The sequence below is a fragment of the Lepidochelys kempii genome, chromosome 1 (assembly GCF_965140285.1).
Source record: "Lepidochelys kempii isolate rLepKem1 chromosome 1, rLepKem1.hap1, whole genome shotgun sequence".
In the NCBI taxonomy this organism is placed as follows: domain Eukaryota; kingdom Metazoa; phylum Chordata; order Testudines; family Cheloniidae; genus Lepidochelys; species Lepidochelys kempii.
The window spans coordinates 12,122,422-12,142,470 of record NC_136380.1 but is presented as its reverse complement, the minus strand read 5'-3'; the positions used below and the strand labels follow the sequence as shown (position 1 = coordinate 12,142,470).

The following is a 20,049-nucleotide window of genomic DNA, read 5'->3' as shown; positions in this document are numbered from 1 at the left end:
GGAGAGCAGAATCATCATTCCTGTTTTGCAGATGGGGAAACTGAGGCACAGAGCTGTGAAGTGACTTTCCTAACGTCACCCAGTGGCGGAGCTGGGAATAGAACCCAGGGTCTCCTCAGTCCCAGGGCCGTGCTCTACCCACTAGACAGCACAGTCCTCTCTGTCCCCAAACTGCTGCCTCGGGGATTCAGCCCATCGGGTACCTTTATGATGACAGTAAAATCTGAGTCCAAGAGAGTGCCCCAGCGCAGGCAAGCAGGGAGTGCTGTGCCTTTGTATTTTATCTTGCAGATCAAAAATGAGGAGGACCTGCTAGCCGTGGCGCTCTTTCCCTCTTTGACGGAGCTGACATTCCATAGCAACCCCCTGACCACCCTCAGGAGCGGTACGGGACCAGCCAGGATCCCTGAGGGGTCTGGCCCTTTAAGAAGAAGGGAAACCCGCAGGGCCTGCTCCCGCTCCCCTGGAGTCAGTAACAAAACTCCCCTTGAGGTGCAGGATCCATCCATTGCTCCCCGGTGCTGCTCATTTTGAAAAGGGGCTATTTCCACGCATTGCCTCGGTTTTGCTGCTCCAGCACCTGTTGTTCTGACAGCTGGCCGGACACAGGAGTTGAGGTGTTAGAGCTGCTGTTACTTTAAACCGCTGGCTGCCTGCTCAGGTCTGGGAGAAATCCCACTGGCCTTAGCCTCCATGACATCTCCAGGGCAATACGCAGGTTCTCAGTGTCCTGGGCCAGGGATGTGTCTCTTGGGAAGGGTTGGGCCTGTTACAGCCCTTGTGCTCTCCTGGACACTCCTTCTGTAGCTTTAAGCCACTCCAAAGTCTGCGGGGAGGAGGCAAGGCCTAGCCTATGCCCACATACCGGCCGGGGGGAGCAAGCCCTGTCACTCTAAATTGTGCGGAGCTGGAGCTTAAGGGAGTTAGGTGCATGACTCCACTGAGTTTCTGGGAGTTAGGTTCCCAACTCCTTGAGGTTGCTATGACTAGAGCTCCGGGCTGCTGAGTCCCATTGCAGTGACCGATCAGCTGCCTGTTGCTGATAGACCAGTGAGGACTGGGACAGATCCATCCCCAGCTGCTGCGTCTCATCGTGGCTCAGTGGAGCTATGCCAGTTTACACCAGCTGAGGATCTGCCCCAATGCTTTTACAGATTAAAGCTTCAATCCAGCAGCAACCGCTGGAAGCCAGAGGAGGTGCTGGCTCATTGTCTCACTGCATGAGTCAGTCCAGCCCCTGCTAGCCCGGAGAGCCTTGTCTTGGAACTGAGCAAAACGCGGGATCTAGAAGAGAGCTTGCTTTCTGCTTCTAGAGCGCCAGGACAGATACAGCTGATTTTAATACAGTCTCCTTGTTTGGCAGGTGATCCACCATTGCTAACCAGTTTCCTTCAGCACAGACTAGGGATTAAGCTAATTAGAAGAAAGATTTCAAAACTGGAGAAACCACACATCTTCATTCCAGTCAAAGCGAATAGGAAGGTATGAATGGATCAGCGTGGTAAACACAACCTTGAGCCCAGTGAAGTCAGTGGTAAACTCTCATTGACTTGCATGATTCTGACCGCTCCTGGCTCCTAGCACCTGGCTGACCCGACATTTCTAATCACTAGACAGTCTGCAGAGCGCTAGTCGTGTTACATATTCAAAGAACACGTACATGAAGAATGGTCCAATTATTGTGGACTCCCCAGTGGTACATCTGATCCATGTCCAACTCTTAACAGTGTAGGAGGAGTTCACATCAGCCCAAACCAAATACTGCAGCAAAACGTTGCAGTACTGACAGAATTGTGCTTCTCTCTGGCTGAAAGCTCGAACTGCATGTTGTTCTGGGCGGTGGAGCGACAATCCTCACCACCAACCACTAACGAGATGGTTTGAAGTTGCCCATTAGCTGTTTGTTCATTCCAAGTATAGACAAGATATCGATATCAATCAGCACAGAGAAATATGACAGGCTCCTAGCCCTGGCGATTTTACGGTCTAAATAACATACAGTCCGTATCATGGCCCCAGTTTAACAGAGCACTAAAGCACATGCTTAATTTTAAGCAGGTGCGGAATTCCAGCTCTATTAAGCACTGCAACTGCGTAATGTGACTTTCAGTATAATTACATGGGGCCCCTCCATGTAGTGAACCCCGCAGAGCATGCGGGACTCGACCCTCAAGTGAGAGGGCTTTGGAGGAGCATAGACGTCTCCATCCCATGGATCCAGGGGATCCGTAAAGATGGGCACCCCCTGATATATGGAGGCAGGAGCTGCTCTGCATGAATGACTGCTGCTCTGCTGGCTCCTTTCCTCCTGGCACATGCTTCATAGATTTGAAAGCCAGAAGGGACCCTTATGATCACATAGTTTCAACTTGCGTGTAATGCAGGCCACAGACTTTCTTCCAGTGATTCCTGCTCTGTGGCTCCAGCAGGGTCTGAGCTGCCACTAGCAAAGTCTTCCTGTGGCTGCTCAGTAGAAGGTGGGGGGCTTACAGGAGTTAAGGATGCATCAAGCATGATTTACTCCTGCCTGCATTTCTTGCAATAATGAATAAACTTCCCCTGGATGTCCAGCCAGGGCTGCTTCACCCTGAGATTTGCGCTGTCCAGCAAGTGCATCGCTAGGGTGTTGACTGAAGACAAGTTGCTTCCCAGAATGTGGCAGAGCCTAGCACATTCCTGACACTCGGCTCTCACAACCTGGCCTGGAAACTGTGGAATAAAAACATTCCCACGACAATGGCAATTAAATTCTGTTGTGGCTGAGCGAAGGTATAACATGGATTGCTCTGGTCTTTGGGGATGTGGCTAAACTATTATAACCAGCTTAAAAATGGATCAAGGTGCAGAGAAGGGCTACTAGGATGATCTGAGGGATGGAAAACCTACCTTATGAGTGGAAACTTAAGGAACTTGGCTTGTTTAACATAACCAAGAGAAGGCTGAGGAGAGAGTTGATCCATCTCTATAAATACACCAGAGGGATAAATACCAGGGAGGGAGAGGACTTATTTAAGTTAAGCGACAATGTTGGCACAAGAACCCATGGATATAAACAAGAAGTTTAGGCTTGAAATTAGGCAAAGGTTTCTAACCATCAGAGGCGGTGAAGTTCTGGGACAACCTTCCAAGGGAAGCAGTGGGGGCAAAAAACCTAACTGGCTTCAAGACTGAGCTTGATCAATTTATGGAGGGATGGTGTGAGGAGACTGCCTACACTGGTGTGTTGCCCATTGGTGACTGCCAGTAGCAAAAATCCCCAGCAGCCAGTGATGGGACACTACATGGGGAGGGCTCTGAGTTACTACAAGAATTTCTTCCCAGGTGTGTGGCTGGTGGGTCTTGCCCACATGCTCAGGGTCTAACTAACTGATTGCCATATTTGAAGTCAGGAAGGAATTTCCCCCCAGGTCAGATTGGCAGAGACCCTGGGAGGTTTTCGCCTTCCTCTGCAGCATGGGGCCTGGGTCACTTGCAGGTATAAACTAGTGTAAATGGTGGGTTCTCTGTAACTTGAAGTCTTTAAATCATGATTTGAGGACTTCAGTAACTCAGCCAGAGGTTAGGGGTCTATTGCAGGAGTGGGTGGGTGAGGTTCTGTGGCCTGCAATGTGCAGGAGGTCAGACTAGATGATTACAATGGTCCCTTCTGGCCTTAAAGTATATGAGTCATACCTGGATGCTGATGTTGGCTGTGTCTGCATTCAGGCCCTACCTACACACACCGTTTATTTAGAAATGCCACCGTCCCTTCCAGCATGGGTCAGAAGTCCTATAGGGCGCTCAGTATTTGTCAGGGCTCAGAGAGCTCTGGAGGTTCAGCCTTTACTTCTCTTCCAGGTAACATCACATGTCCCAAAGGTTCCAAAGCAGCTGCTGATGCTAGAAGCTCCTCTTGAGTCCTCCTTTTGGAAACTCTGGTCGGATACAGAAGGGGGTAAACTAGAGGAGTCTGAGGAAGGATCACATAGGTTGAGCCTGTCTGATCCTCTTCCGCCGATCAGACCATCATCAGAGCAGCAGCACCAGGAGCCTTATGACGCCGCCGAAATGCTTGGTAGCCATAGGGAGGTGCCGGAGAAAGAGAAATGTGATTCCAAGCTTGGCCCTGACAGCGCTGGAGATGACACTGAATTGTTCTTCCTGACTCAGGTGTGTGAGCGTGTACCGTGTGTGTCTGCCTAGTATTAAGCCAGCTTCACTTGTGAATTCATGAGGGAGGTATCTAGCTTTCGAGAGCCAAAGGCTAGTCCAGACATGCTCAGACGGTGGAAATGACCTTTGTTTTCTAAAAGAAGAAAGCATGGCATGCATGTAACTGAAGGTGGTGAGTCAATTCTCCATTTACAAGCCAGCTGGAAATAGAAATCCCAGCAGGAACAAGTACAACTACATGCCCAGCTGTGGTGTTAGTAGAAACCAAAAATCAATTCTCTGCTTTCCTGGTCATGCTTGCATTTACAAAGGTAACATGGTTGCAGGTGGACTAGATGGTTAGGCGCTTGGTAACTGACTATAGAACCTTGCCCTTGCAGTTACTGGTTCAAATCCAGCCCTTGTCATCAAAAATCATTAACGTCTAGTGGCTCTTTACTGATGTGTGTGAAACAAGTTGGTTGTTGCTTTTCTGTTCCCACTGGGAAAGTAACCACATCACAAAAGCCATTGGCACCAATCGATTCCCTTATTAGAAGTCTCAGTAGAGGTGACCACATTCAAGGGACTACTTGTGCATGGAAACTGAATTCCCACCTCTCCTCTTGAGGTGTTGGTCCAGATCCAGACTGAGGTGCATTGGCTGGGCAGAATGGTGAAGTTCTTGTTAGTTATTTGGATTGCAGTAACACCTACAGGCCCTAATTGTGCTCGGCCCTGTATACACATCGCACATGTACAAAACCGTCCCCAACCAAAGAGCTTCCGATCTCTGTAGGCCACTTCCTATTTTGCACCTGGCCTAGGGATAGTGGTCTAGTGGTGAGAGCAGGGTGCCAAGCACCAGCACTGCTGACTTCTGTTCCCAGCATTTCTAGTGACTCTCTGTGTGACAATGAGCAAACTCCCTGTTGGTCTTCAGTCTGGTCTGCACCAGGATTTTTCTGATCTGGAAACAATCCCATAGACAGGGCTGAGATGAGCTCAGGCGTCACTACTACCTGGTGTTTAACCTTAAGGTTGGACTGTGGTAAGAACAACTAAGCAGGTCTTAGCCTGTCTGAAAAATCCCAGCTTAGCAGGGATAATATAGGCTTCTCCAGCGGGGTTGCAGGTAAATTAACGCTTGGAGTGTGTTATGATATTAGATGCTATACTTTAATTATTAAATATTATTATTACAATGCATTCAATTAGGAAATCTCGATGCATCAAATTTGGATGTTTAAAGGCCATTTTTACCCTCACTTAAGCCCGAGTAGCCCCGAGGGGCTATGCAGTTGCAGTTGATGTAGCTGGTAGAATTTGGCTCTGAGAGATCTGCGTCCGATCTAGAGTTTGGGTGGGGTAAAGGCAGGTTTTTGGTGACTTGCTTTGCAATGAAAAGTGCCTGTTGTAAATCCTTTCCCCCGGATGTCTGAAGCTGGATCATGCGGATGACATCCCCAGCTCCGTCTGGAGACATGAACTGGAGGAAAGAGAAGGGAAAAGGAAACACAAGCCCAAGACACTGGGCAGCTGCATGTATATTCCCATGAAATATAAAGGCTATGAAGAATTGCTCCATGTGAAAACTGACCCTGAGTTCATTGAGCCAGTGGGTAAGTCCAGAAAGCTGATTTCTCTTGCTCAGAAATGCTTGTTCTGCAGATCAGATGAGCTGGTCGGAAAGGTCCTTCTGACCTTAAAACCTCTGAATCTGAACCTGCCGTTGACCTTTAGGTTAGCAGGTGTAACTCAGAATCTGAACAGTCAGTGGAAAGAACCATGTTCCTAAAGTGCCTCTCTTTGCCCCTGAGCAATGTTGGTGTTAAACTGCTGCCTTTGGAGTTTTCCACAATAAGGGTAACGTTCACCTCTGGGCAGGGGGCCAGTACATGGTCTTTGTGTCACGCAAGTCCCTCTCGGCCCTATGAGGCTGGCCCTGATGCAGGGGTGCATTCTGGGTAAGTGGAGTGAACCAGATCATCCTTTGGCCCGGAATCTTATGCATCTCTTTGCTCTGAAAGGCCGTTTCCCTGGGGTAGTTGGGTACGATTCAGTCTGTCAGCTTCTGAGCCACCCAAGTATGAAAAGACAGCAGTTAGTGCTGGCAGAGCTAGAGGGCCCTGTGCTGGTGCGGGGTCTGCCCTTTCATACCTCAGTCTGAGACCCTGGCCACGTGGAGCCACTGAAGAACCAATGACCTATTTTGCAAGCAGAGGGGCATTAGCCTCGGTGTCCTGGCTAAATTCCTGCTCCCCAGGTTCCCCTGCACTTTCAGCTGGCTGATATTCTCCACTTCCTGTGAAAAATCCTGTTCTCCCCCAGGCTGGGCTGACTGCGGTTCTGATCCATGCAAGTGAAGTATTTGTTCATTGCCAACTGCATGCTGAGCTGGGTGTCTGACTGGCATGTGCGAGCTGAAGCCCTGTCTCAGTTTGCTTGTCATGTGCCAGTGAACAGCAGAAGAAATGGTCTGTATTCTTCCCAGCCCAGCCAGGTCTCCAGTGGCTGCCTTGACCCCATGCCGCACTGCAGGCTACAAAGCAATTGGAGCAATGCCGTTTTCTCATTGGCTAGCCAAAGCTGAGATCCAGCTTTCCCTTGGGAATGTTACCCTTGTGAACAACCATTCTCTAGCCTGTGTTGAACCTGGTGTATAGTGTGGATTTTAAATAGGGGCCGAGTCCTACTCCACAATGGGCCATCTTTTAGTGGTGAATGAGGTGTATAGTCCTCCAATGTCTTGTGTACATAGCTGGTAGATCCATTGGTTAATGGCAGTGTGATGAGGGGGGATTTGATAGCTGCTTTCAACTACCTGAAAGGGGGTTCCAAAGAGGATGGATCTAAACTGTTCTCAGTGGTAGCAAATGACAGAACGAGGAGCAATGGTCTCAAGTTGCAGTGGGGGAGGTTTAGGTTGGATATTAGGAAAAACTTTTTCTCTAGGAGGGTGGTGAAGCACAGGAATGGGTTCCCTAGGGAGGTGGTGGAATCTCCTTCCTTTGAGGTTAAGGTCAGGCTTGACAAAGCCCTGGCTGGGATGATTTAGTTGGGGATCGGTCCTGCTTTGAGCAGGGGATTGGACTAGATGACCTCCTGAGGTCCCTTCCAACCCTGATATTCTATGATTCTATGATGAAAGCAGCTAAAGATGATTTCTTATCTGATTAAATAGGGGAAGGCTTTTTGAAGAGATCTGTAAGTGCTAAGTGTTACTGTAATTGTCAGCCGCAGCAGGGGGTTTCTTCAGACACACCGATTTCCCTTTGTTCTAGGAATGCAGCAAAACATCCAGGCGCTGAGGCGTGCTCTGAAACAGCCCCTGGTGTATCGTGACTCGAAGGCGAGGCTCGACAGCGTGCAGAAGCCATATGTGCCCAGAAAAAAGAAGGTAAAACATTTAGGCTTTGATGGCAGAATAGTTATTTTTGTTCTCTGTCTATATCTGGAACTGGGTCCAAGCCAGAACTTTGGATCCAACCCCTGCCAAACTGCGCTCAGAACTTGGTAATGGACTCAAATGGAAGCCCTAGATCTGAATGTCCCCCAGTCAGATCTGGGTCAGAATTTTGTATCCCTGAGTCATCTCTTATTAAATCCTTCATCTCTTTTCATGTCAGGCTCCAAAGTTTTGGCCCAGTGCTATCAGATACCTTCTAGTCTAAGCAAGTGGGTCCCATCTCCTGATATGTCGCGTGTCAGGCTTCCAAGGCTGGTACAATAAGCTTCCCTTATTCCTGAGTGAAGAGTTTCTGTTCAGGGCCCCAGGCTATTGCTCATCCTTGCCTTTCATAGAATATCAGGGTTGGAAGGGACCTCAGGAGGTCATCTAGTCCAACCCCCTGCTCAAAGCAGGACCAATCCCCAACGAAATCATTCCAGCCAGGGCTTTGTCAAGCCTGATCTTAAAAACCTCTAAGGAGATTCCACCACCTCCCTAGGTAACCCATTCCAGTGCTTCACCACCCTCCTAGTGAAAAAGTTTTTCCTAATATCCAACCTTTTGTTGGATATTAGGACCATGGCATGCTCCAGACCCCCACCTTGCCATTACACGATCATTCCAAGCTTAATCATGGCATGTTGTGTGCAGTTTGAATGGGAACTTTTGGGCATGGGCTCACCCCTGCTTAATCTGGTACCTGGGCACAGTTGCCCAAAAAGATTGGCAACCATTGGTCTATGGTTTAGTGAGGAACTGTCCATCTCCAAAATGTTGACAGTAGCCCACCAGGATGGGTCGATGCTATGGAGTAAATTCTTACATTGCCGTAGAATGATGTAAGAGCCATGCTACTCTGTAATTGCACATCATGCAGCATTTTAGGTACAAAGGACAGCTGAGAAACATGGACCTGATGTAGATTGGCACATCTGAGACACGTCTATGACCAGCTTTGCTCAGGGCAAACTGAGCCGAGCACTTAGAACGGATAGGCCGTGTTTCCAGTGAAAGCGCAGTGCGCCGAACATTGCAGGGCAGGGTAGGAGAATAGTGGAAGATGACCAGGGACATGGACCATCACACCTACTCGTCATTGTCTGCTTTCCTTGTAGATGGGGAAGCCATCTGGCCCTCCGTCTCAAAAGACTAAAGCTGAGCTGCTGGAAGAAGTCTTCCTAGCCATGAGAGGCAACATGAACATCACAGAAGTTCCACTAGGTATTTTCCCCTCTGTATTTCTGCTCACTACTGTTCACTTGCATGCAAAGATTGTGATAGGACAGACCTGTGCAAATGTTGGAAACATCTGCATTCTGAAGTATTTGAAATTAAATGTGTGTGGTCCAGTGACTAAGGGCACTAGATTTGGAAGACAAGTTACCTATGTTCCACTCGTGATTTTTTGACAGGGACTTATGGGTGACCTTGGAAATGTCCCTTCTCTGTGCCTCAGTTTCCCCATCCCTCTAGGAGGTGCTGAGTAGCCTGTACAAGTTAGGCAGTAGGCAGCATGTTATAGTCTCAGACCCGCAACAGCCAGGGCGCGCATGGTACTCCGTGATGTGAACCAGGAACGAATCATGAACTGGACCCTGCTGCCATCTGTTTCCTCAAACTAAATGGAAAAATGGCTTCCTAAAGTGGAAAAGTACAAAACCAGAGTGTAGCTTCCGGGCTAACCGAGTACCTTCCGCTGCAGGTTAAACAGACCACTAACCAAGTGGAGGCACCGTGTTCAAATTTCCATTCTAAAGTCCGTATTTTCAGGTTTTATAACAGAATAATCCTGAGAACAGGGGCCACAGCATCAAGCCCTGTAACTGACCTTCACCCCACTCTTGTACTGCAGTCAGCCCCATTTGACAGAGAAGGGAAACAGAGGCAAAGGGAAGTGACTTGTCCAAGGCCAGACGAGTTGGAGTTGAACTCAAGAATGCCAGGGGCCCAATCCAATACCTAGGCCATTTAAACCTCTCTAGCTCCAGAGCAGAACCTTTCATCCCAAACTCTACTGTTTGTGCTCCCGACGCATCAAAACCTAGCGTGGGAAGAAGCAGTCCCGTTTGGAAGTAGTTTAGTGAGTGAGGTTCTTCAAACAAGGTAGCTGGAGTCCAGCTATCTATGGACTAAACCATTTTACTGTATGGACCCAATCTGTGCAGTCCCAGTTGCCTACAGTAAGAGCTGCGGCTGAGTTCAGAGCATAGGATCTGACCTGACAATGTTTTCTGTATCAGAAGTGGGAGGGAAGCAGTAAAGATCAAAGTCACAGTGAGATTTTAAAAGACCAATTCCAGGGGAAACATAGTGAGATCATGTTTCTGATCTTCCCTAGCATCTGTTTTGCGAAAGAAGAAATCCAACCGGAAGGAGTATCAGGAGGCTCTGAGGTTGATGAAGGAATTCCACAAGAAGTACAAGGCTGCTTTGGCAACTTCCAATAAGGTGATTTGCAAGGAGAGTGTGAATAGCCCAGAGCCGGGGCAAAGCCCCACTCAGGAAACTTTTGTCAAGATAGAGGAAAGTAAACCAGACTCTCTGCCTCAGGATACGGATTTGGAGAAAAGCTCATCTCGTAAGAGGAGCTTAGTGACATTTGCTTTGTAAACGGGTCTGTGGAGAACAGGAGCTTCCTAACTTTTGTGTTTCTTTCTAGATATATTTTTGAGTTAGTTTTATAACGAGGTTAGTGCGCTTTTCGGAGCGAGGGTTGAAAATGCAGCACAGTGAAAAGGTTTGTGTGTAACATGCCAGGACAATTGTTCTCACTTGAGTCCACATAGTTACAACTGCAATCAGTTGAAATAAACAAATAGCTCACAAAACACCCAGTCAGTTATTGCCCTGCTGCTGCCACCAGCAAGGCGTCTGCCGCTATAACGTGGTTATTCTGAAGTAAGGAATCCAGCTGGCTAACGTGCTGCTCCAGGTGTGGATGGGGGCGAGTGCAGAACTCCTTTCATCACCCAGGGTGCAGTGCAGTGTCTGTAGATGGGTGACAACAAGGGTGGCTAAAGGCACTCGCCCGATGCCAGCGACGGCTTCATAAAGTAGTGAAAACAGAGGGAAGGGCAACAAATGGAGCTGGTTTCACATGTTGCCATACTAACTTCAGCTCATCTTAGCAGAACATTCATTAACCCTGCCTGGTTAAATTTACATGGACGACGAGTTCTCTTCCATGCCCCTCACACCTACTCCACATGGATTGCGGACCTAGGAAACTAACGCATTAAAGTACTTGTATTTCGAGCATAGATAAGCAAGGTGAGGATTCCACTCCACGTAACTGAATCATTCTGAGCTAGGAATAGGTAAGAACTCAAGACAAAATATTAAAACATTTTCTAAGCAAAATATACTCCAGCGCATGCATTTTTGCGAGTCACACCTGTAGCATAACCCAGCAATCAGGCACCTGCCTGGTGGTTGTGTATCGCAGTGGTGTCTTTCCCAGAGCAGCAGGGGGGCTGGATTTGTGAAACGTGTGAAGCTGATACACTCTTTGTTTCTAAGGCAAGTGCACTAACTCAGGTGACTGCTGGAAACTTATCCAGCGTTCAGCTTTTAAAACAAGTTACTAACCATTCACTCCTACCCTGCAAGACCAGCTGCTGCTGAGCTCACCTTGCTTGGAGTACAGCAATAGCCCAGAGAGATTTTAAAAAGTTCTACATGGCTCAGAATTGAGTTAGGAAAACAATGTGTGGGCTGAGTTGTATTTAAAATTAAAGCCCCTCCCCTCAACTCTAGAGGTGCAGCGGCAGGGCGAAGGAGCACCATTGTAACACCCGTTGCTACAGTGGCTGCGGAGTTGTTACAGACCCGGTTGCTCTAGGCCGTGTGGCAGCAGTTTGACTGTCTGAATGGGCTGTGTTCATGTTTGTACTGAAGTACTTCGTGCAGCACTCATCAATGCAAAGACTAATTTTCCTGTAAGAGGCAGATGTTTGACAGAAACAATCACAGGGCTTGGGGGGAAGTGACCTGGGAGGATTGATTAAAAGAACTAGTGTGGGCCAAATTCAGCCCTGAAGGGATTCCACGGTACTTGGGCTAATTTACCTAAACCAAATCTAAACCAGTGATAATGCTCAGCATATGCAGGGGGGGAAGATGGTAAACACCATGGAAGGGGGAAGATACTATTTTTGCTCGGCAAGCTGAGATGGCAAGACTGCATCCAGGGCTGGTGGCCACATTTTAAAGGGGATGTTGAAAAGTTGGAGAGGGCACAGAAGAGCCGTTAAAACTGATCTGAGGTGTGGATGTGAGAGACTGAAAGAGCACCACCTGTTTATCAAAAAGAACGAGAGGGGAATTTAATCAGAGCATATAAACACCTTCACAGAGAGGACAGCAGCTACTAAGGGCTCTTTTCATTTAGCAGAGAAAGGTGTAACAACTCCCAATGCCCCCCCTGCAGTTGAGAGCCAGAGAGGGGGGGGGGAAGAGAGAGAGAGAGAGTGTGTGTGTGAATGTCTGTCTATCTATCTGGGCCAGCAGGAGAAAGAAAACCTTGGCCCCTTTAAGGACTGCTCCCCTCACCTCCTTGTGGGCTGGGGGGCACTCTGGTGCTGGCTGGACAGAACATGACTGCTCCCTCAGTAGCAAGGGAAGGGTTTTGAAGCCTGCCACCATGCCTGGGGGCAGCATTCTGTAGAGATAAACTCCCCCCATGCTTGGGATCAGAGCACCAGGTTTCTGAACTTTTCTGGGAGGATGCTAGTTGCCTGTTACAGACGGGATACCTTTCTGGAAGAGATGCTTTAGTCAAATTACAGGGCTCAAGCCAGGGTGAAATTCTGTGGCCTGTGTTAAGCAGGCGGCCAGTCCAGATGATCTAAAGGTCTCTTCTGGGCTTGGACTCTATGAATCTACACCTTAGCATAGGAAGTGTCCCAATGGCCCAACTCCAAAACCCTCCTCTCCATCTCATTTCTGCAGCCAGGGTTGGCTCCTGTGTGGGACGGCAGCTGGGCATTAGAAGGACCATGGTGGAGGCCGTCTTTCATTCTCCTTCCACCTCGCTGAAGTTATCCTTGACTATACAGCAGAGGTTCTTGTTCTCAGCTGTATTGCTACTGGTGATTGTACCCTAGCCCTGCCTCTGCTCCCACTGACTGCAATGGGAACAGAGTAAGACTATGGCAAATGCCAGCCCTGTGATACGTGGAAGCCCCAAGCCTTGGCTGCACTACAAAAACAGCAGTTCAGGTCTCCTGCGGTTAGCAAGGGGAGGGGGCCCTCACCAACACAGGCAAAACTTTGCGCTGTTTGGACTCATGGTGTCATTGTCTCAGCCCAGTACCAGTCCTACCCTCGGAGCTCTCAACTGCCACTTACCACCTGCAGGCCACCCAGCCCCAGCCCGGCCTTTTCTAGCAGCACTGGCCAGATGGTTACTTCGCTACACGAAGAATGTGTTTTATTATGGCAAACTGGAAGTTTCAGCAGCTGTTTTTTTGCATACCATTTATAGAATATCAGGAGGTCATCTAGTCCAACCCCCTGCTCAAAGCAGGACCAGTCCCCACCTAGCTGGGGCTGTAACAGGTTAGAAAAGACACAGGGACGGACTTGCTCGTTTTCACATTCAGCAACTTCAGGCCAAACAGGTAATTCACTACAAGAACCTTGTTTTATTCTATTTTAACTTCTGCCTTTGTCCTGGGATTAGAGCCCTCTTCGCTGCTGTTAAAATGTACAAGGTATCTGTATGGCTGACACAGGTCTAGTTTGGGAATTTTTTACTCTGCTTGAAATAACAGAAGCCACAGTCCCATAGAACCATGTCCCCACATGTTATTTTACCCACACATTACACACATGCAAGTAAATAAGCTTTCAGCAAACTCCACTGTGTTTTATAATGTGCTGATGAAGCCACAGTGATTCAGCTGAGACCCTAAATGACCTTTTGTCTTTTACTGCACTGGGTTTTGAACAGCAAGTTGAGGATACACCACAGCACAATAATTTAAAGCATATTGGGAAAAATGTAGCAACATCTATCTTGGTTTTAAACAGTTTGACAGTAAACACCAGAAAACCAGGCGTACACATGATCCCATCAGTTAAACCATTTTTTTCTTTGCATAGTGAATAGCTAATTCTCTGTTTGATGCATCGCAGTGTTTTAAAGATACAGGGAAGAAAAAAGTTTGCATCAAACTCACGTACAACACGGAGAGCGACCGTTCCGGCTTCCGAGCTGCAGTTCAATCAGCGGACCTGGCACAGCTTTGAGCTCATTGTGAAGATCCACCAAAGATCCCCTGGAGCTCGATCAGTGACTTTCTGGACCTTCATGTCCACATGCACAAGTTGAATAAGGACTGGTCTTTAGTTTTCATTTCTCGTCCCCTTTAAAAATTGGGGAGGATGAGTTTGTATGAAATATTTTCCCTTCTCACAGAACAAGCTCCTTACCAACCTTTCACTTGAAAACTATAAGATGGCAAAGAGGTCCGGAAAGTCCAGCAGAGAGCACTGCAGGGCTATCTCCTTGATGCATGGCTAAAGGCCTGGTTTTAAAATCAGTTATAGTCTTTAAGGCTTCTATCTCCCCTTTGCTTTCACTGACAAAAGACAAAGAAGCACTTGTTTAAGCTGTACTTCAAGACTAATCCATACTGCATGTACAATACCATTTGAAGAAAAATACTGACAATATAGGACAGTGTTACACAATCATCTTCTGCACAATCCATTCTTTTGGCACTTTTCCTTCATTTTTTTACTGATGTCTGTAGTCACTAACCCCCCACAAAAAGAACCTTAATACATTTTTTTCCATCTAGAAATCTACGTAGAGTCAGAGTTGGTTTAAAGTCCTGTGGCATCTTTGGCAGATTCAGTCATTCACCTACTAAATGAAATCCCTAACCCCACCCCTTCTGGTCACACAGAAGTGCAATAAGCAGTGCAATTACTTCACCAGCAACAGGGCTGCCACAGCTGAGCCCCATTTGATCTTACAGGAGGGCAGTAAGGTGAGAAACTTTCACATTTTGGAAAAATTTGTACATGCCTTCACCTTCACGCAAACTGCAGGGATTGGTTCAATTCCTTAGAGAATGTGAGATCAGAAAGGAGTAGGATGCAAAACAATTGCCAAAATAGAGATTTTTAATAAAAATCTTTTGTTGTTTTAGTGTCTCCAGACATGTGGAGATCTTTGACTCCATCCATGGTTCTGGTGTTTCCACCAGAGCTGCTGGCTTACTGATACTTCTCACATGGCATTAGTTGTGACAAAGGAAGTGTAAACTGGACCTCTGAATGCACGAGGGGCTGGGAACTTCCGTTGTTTGAAGTGCAGTTGTATACAGTACCCTATTTTTTACCCAAGCTTTTCTAGGAACGAATAAAAGCACTGTTCATGTTAAAGTAGTAAAACATTCCAACAGAGTCATCAACATTCCATCAACTCGAGTCTCCAGCCTCCCAGGCTCAGTGCACACAGAGGTGCACAAACCAGGTGTCTGATCCAAAGCCCAGAGTTAGTGGAAAGACTCAGTGGACTGACTTCACTGGACTTTGGACCAGGCAGTATGGGCCCAAGCCTGCTCTCACCGACTTCAAAGGGAGTAGGACTCACCTATTCTAGCAAACTGGAAACTCTTTCTTGATCTTTAAGCAACTAGATGGAGGATAAAATTATAAATATAAACTAGTTCTTTTAAGAAAGGTTGAAATTAATGGACTAAAATCCTACACCATATTTTGTGGACAAATACCCCTTGGAAATATTAAAACCAACCCTGCCACATTATTTAAAGATGCTACTGCATACGAGTAATAATGTCTCATAAAAAAAGTGACAAAGATTTTTAGGATCCACAGTTATTCCTCACGAGGATCCCAAAATCAAAGGCCTCCTTAAATAAATACTGATACAATGGACCATACATTGTAAGGGCTTTTCTATTATGGTCCGGACCTGCACCCACTGAATCAATGGGAGCTTTGTATTAATTTCAATGGGATCAGGGCCTTGGATTAATCCTGTAACAGTTTGCAGAGTAGGGCCCTTTGTGTGAACGACCCATAGATAATAAAGTACATAACAGACATTCTAGCCTGGTTCTTTTCTATCAAGCTATGTTAGCTTGAGGAACTGTCATAATTGAGGCAATGGCTCCTGCACCTCCATTGAGACTCAGATTTAAAATAAAAAAAGAAATTAACACATAAAACCCAAGTGTTTAAGTGACCTTTAAAAAAAAACACACAAAAGGACGCTGGCCTAGGTGGGTAGGACTCAAAATCTCATTCTCAGGAAAGATACATTCAGCTTGTGAAACCCACATAAAGTGAGTTTCTCAAAAGCTCTTTTGTTTAAAAAAAAAAAAAAAAAAAAAAAAGCCAGCAGCCCAGGCCTAGAACAAGGCAAGGTAATTGAGTAAGGAAGCCTGTTTCAAGGTATTTACTTGGGTGGTGCGAGGGGGACGTTGAAAGAGACTTGGGGGGGGGGCGAGAAGAATCAAGAATACTCTTGGATAGTGTAAAAAAAGCTTTTGCTCGGAACAAAAATAAAAGAAACTCAGGATTAAAGACTGCTGCTCCATCCTTAATGTACTCTGCTGTTCGTAAGTACTGATGAGACCAAATTTGATCATCAGTAACTCTGACCCATGCAATCCCACTGACTTCAATCAAGTCAACGACTCGGCAGTTTCCTTCAAATTCACTGCTGGCTTAAGTGAGTGCAATGCAGGTCAAGTCACTGGAGTTGTATCAGCTTAAAATCAGCTGTGCATTTGGCCCAGAAAGGTTGCAAGTGTGTAACTAAGGGCAGAATTTCCTCTCCGAAGAGGATACAATAATACACAACCCATGAGCTACAACAGTTAGGCACAGCAGTCCAGTCTAAGAGAGTGCAGAAAGCCAGCATCAACTTCCTGGCTTCACATATTAGTTTAATAGCCAGTAGTTTTTGTGTGTTAATACGAGATATATATTATGTCATCATTACTACAAGATTTCTCAAAATGAAAGTGTCGATCTGTTGAAATATAGTATTTAAAATATATAAATTTTATCCATTAAAATATAAGATTTCTTTTGTTTTAAAAAAAATCCAGTTTAAAGCAGTAAAAAGCTTCAGGGTCCTTGTAGTTATATGAATAAGTGGCAAGCCGGAGACGAAACCAATTCCTTCGTTGCCGAAGGCAAGCCATTCATCATCATTTAAGATGGAAGGAGAGAGCAAAAGACACGGCAGAAATAGATGATTAAAATCCTTTTACATCAACCTCATTTGTATGCTGCATTAGCAGAACCTCCCCGCACTCCACAGGTCAGCTGCAAGTTTGCCAGCTGCTTGGTGTACTGCTGGTTCAGTGTGTTTCAGGTAGCTCTTTAAAATGCCAGTGTCACCTAGTATAAGGAGCAACAAGATATTAAATTGGCAGACTCACGTTTCTGAGGTGGGGGGGGGGAAAATTCCACTGAAAGAACAGAAGATCCATCGTCTAGAAATTCAGGATTCAAGAGTGACATTTTTGAGCCCATTACTGGTGGTAATCAAGAAAATTATTTCACTCAGTAAAACAATTGCGAGGACAGGCCTGAGATGAAAGGGAGAAAAGCAGAGGTTCTTTGGGAAGGAAGCACACTCATTAAACAGTGATCATGGACATTTATCTTACCTAATGCACTGATCTATATTCCGTGTAATTGGTCCGAGAGAGAACAACGAACACCCTCCATGACACAGACAGACAGACTTCATCGGGCTGCTTAAAACATCAGAGTGATTTGGGTCAGATTGTGGCATAAAGCTCAACAGTGAAAGCCTTGTGGGAATTCTCACTTGGAAAGGGCTTCATGTGGTGATTGCTGCATGTGGGGAGGAGAACACGCTCTCCACTGGATAGGGGCCTGGACTAGTCAAGAGTCCTGTTTTCTATTCCCAACTCTACCACTGACCCCGGGCAAGCTGATAGAGTCAAATGACTGGATGCTACTGTCTTTGGAGAGCCCCGTTTGGGAGATCTAGGACCAAGAGTCTGAAAAGTGCTGAGCACCCCCAGCTCCCAATGACTTCAACTGGAATGGGAGGTGCCCAAAATTAGCAGCCGTTTTGAGAATTTTAACCTTTGTGTGCCAGTTTATACATCTCTAAAGTGAAGATAATGGATAATTACTGCTACCAAACACTTTGAAACCTCTGTGTAAACAGTGCAGCAAGCGTATTACTATCACTGCAGTGCACACATTCCCCGACCCAACCGTGGCTGGTTTGTACCTAGGGAATGAGCACTACACAGGGCTCCCATGCTGCCCATGTCCAACCGATTCATTTGGGTGGCTCTTTTCCTTACTGATGCTTCTCTTCCTAAATGTCCAAGATGAGTAAAACCGTGTTGATTGGTCTCACCTTTGTGCCACCCCAAGAGAGTGGGTTGGTAGTATTCACTTTACCTTCTCTTTATAGCTAAGTTTTCTGCGATATTACCAACATCGATTAACTAGTTTTCAGCAATGCATTTTCCGTGAAATCCTTGGTTTGCACGTTTCCTACATTGCATATGGTCTCATTAAAATAACCCCTGATCTACATTGTCTAATGTATTTCATTTTTTGTGCCCCTGGGAGGGGTTACTGAATCGTATCCACTATCGGTGTATCCATTTGCTCCTTAGTTGCTGGGACAAAAAGGAGAAAGCATGGCTCATAATCTTAACAGTGGGACCCCTTAATAAAGAGGCTATCACAAACCAGGGAGTTTACATCACTATGGTATAACTTACGATCCATTCACAGTATCTGGCTGCAGCATAAGGGAGAGTGTGAAACAGGCACAGGACTGGGGGTTGGAGAGAAACAGTCTAGATGATTTATGTAAATGTGTTTTCAATCCCTAATTTCTGTCTGACATGATGCAGCAGGCTGGACATTGGATTTACAAGGTCTTTATCATTGGGCTCATATACTCTTGGTATCCCATTAGTAAGATGGCCACCACCAGCATTTAACTCAGAAATGTCACCTACTATGTATGAGTACATTTCAGTGTATACATGGGGAGGATCGGCTGTCTTTCAGAGTGATGGACAAAACGGGACAGGTGAATCTTTGTTTTTAGCCTGCAAGGACCCTGGCTTCAGCGTGAACTGGATCTAAAATGTCTTACCATCAAAAAGAAAAAAAAAAATTGTGGGTGGTTGTATGACAAGAAAATAGCTCCTCCTATGGGGTATTTTGATAAACCTCATGTCCTCTACAAAAGGCAACATTGTTCATAGGTGCTGCTTTGCACCTGTAGTGCTCTTTGACCGCAAGAGATATTGATCTACTCTTGCTTTCCGCCTATCCATTGTCCTGTTTTCACTGTCAAAAATTCGCTGCAGTTGTAAGGCTAGCCTCCTGTCTTCCTCCTCCTGCTGCAGCTTCTGTTCCATCTCCCTCACTAAAGGATCACCTGTGGCCAAGCCCATCTCGCCAGCGGTCTGCCTCAGTCTTTTAACCGAACCATTCTGTTCCAAGTGCTTTGTTTTACAGTGTCTCTTCCGTCCTCGTCTCAGTGAAGGGGGCTGTTCGCCAATCACATTTTCAACAGAATTGCAGGTTCCATTTTGTACGTTGATTAATTCACTATTGTTCAGGTATTTAAGCTGCTTTTTTCCTGCTGTCTTGATAGAAACTCCTAGCATACTGTTCCCTGGCAGTGCTGGGTTGACTCCAATTATTCTTCTGGTCATTATTTTTGCCCCAATGCTAAGACAAGATTTGTCCAGATATGAATTTGTTTTTACTTCAGATACATCTGAAACTTGAGTGTTCAGAGAGGTTCCATTTGATCTTGTATCTAGATCAGAGGAACTGCCATCCATTGTTAAGGCCTGTGAACGGTTTTTCTTGTTACCAGCCCTTTCGAGCTTCACTTCACTGATCGAAGGGAAATAATCTAACTCTGTGTTTGTGTGTGCCGCAGTATCAGGTAGAATTTGATCATTTAAGATTCGCAGCTGCTCTTTACTGGAGTTAGCAATGTCAGGAACCAGAAAGTCCTCTCCGGTCTCTGAAGCCAGAGATGTAAGGGTAGCTTTACAGAGAGTCTTTTTAATCTGGCGCTCCTGAAATATTTGCTCCCATTTTTTCAGGATTCTGGGACTAGCTTCATAGGTGGTTGGTTTCTGCAGGCTTCGGTTCAGGTTCCTTGGAGTAGACTTTATAATCAAAGGACTCAAGACTTTGCCGTCGGGAAGCCTCTTGGGAGGAGTGCATGGTGAGCAGACAATAGGTTTGAAATGATTGAGCTCTTCTGAGATACTGTCATTGCTCTCAGGGCTGATGGATCGCTCCGGCTTGTGCAGGATGGAGAGTGACGAAACAGAGTTGGAAACCAGACGCTTTTCTGCTGTCAAATCTGGGGCAGAGAGGCAGCGATTGTTTTGGGTGGATGACAAAACTCCAACGATGGGAGTCGACGCACTGGTCACAGATAGAACCTG

The 20,049-nt window shown here is 46.4% G+C and overlaps 2 protein-coding genes across 6 annotated transcripts in view; one reads left to right on the top strand and one right to left on the bottom strand.

Moving 5' to 3' along the window:
* Window positions 1-10,942, top strand: part of XRRA1 (X-ray radiation resistance associated 1) — a 50,872-nt gene extending 39,930 nt beyond the window's left edge. For all 4 annotated transcript variants that reach the window (XM_073334151.2, XM_073334170.2, XM_073334160.2 and 1 more), the window contains 7 exons: window positions 292-385; window positions 1,364-1,482; window positions 3,838-4,149; window positions 5,576-5,753; window positions 7,416-7,531; window positions 8,698-8,803; window positions 9,921-10,942. In XM_073334151.2, the coding sequence (XP_073190252.2) occupies window positions 292-385; window positions 1,364-1,482; window positions 3,838-4,149; window positions 5,576-5,753; window positions 7,416-7,531; window positions 8,698-8,803; window positions 9,921-10,192 (1,197 nt within the window). In that variant the 3' untranslated portion in view covers window positions 10,193-10,942. The remainder of the gene's footprint in view (window positions 1-291; window positions 386-1,363; window positions 1,483-3,837; window positions 4,150-5,575; window positions 5,754-7,415; window positions 7,532-8,697; window positions 8,804-9,920) is intronic.
* Window positions 10,943-13,207: 2,265 nt separating this feature from the next.
* Window positions 13,208-20,049, bottom strand: part of RNF169 (ring finger protein 169) — a 49,425-nt gene continuing 42,583 nt past the window's right edge. For both annotated transcript variants that reach the window (XM_073334195.2, XM_073334214.2), the window contains one exon: window positions 13,208-20,046. In XM_073334195.2, coding sequence (XP_073190296.2) covers window positions 18,835-20,046 — 1,212 coding nt within the window. In that variant the 3' untranslated portion in view covers window positions 13,208-18,834. The remainder of the gene's footprint in view (window positions 20,047-20,049) is intronic.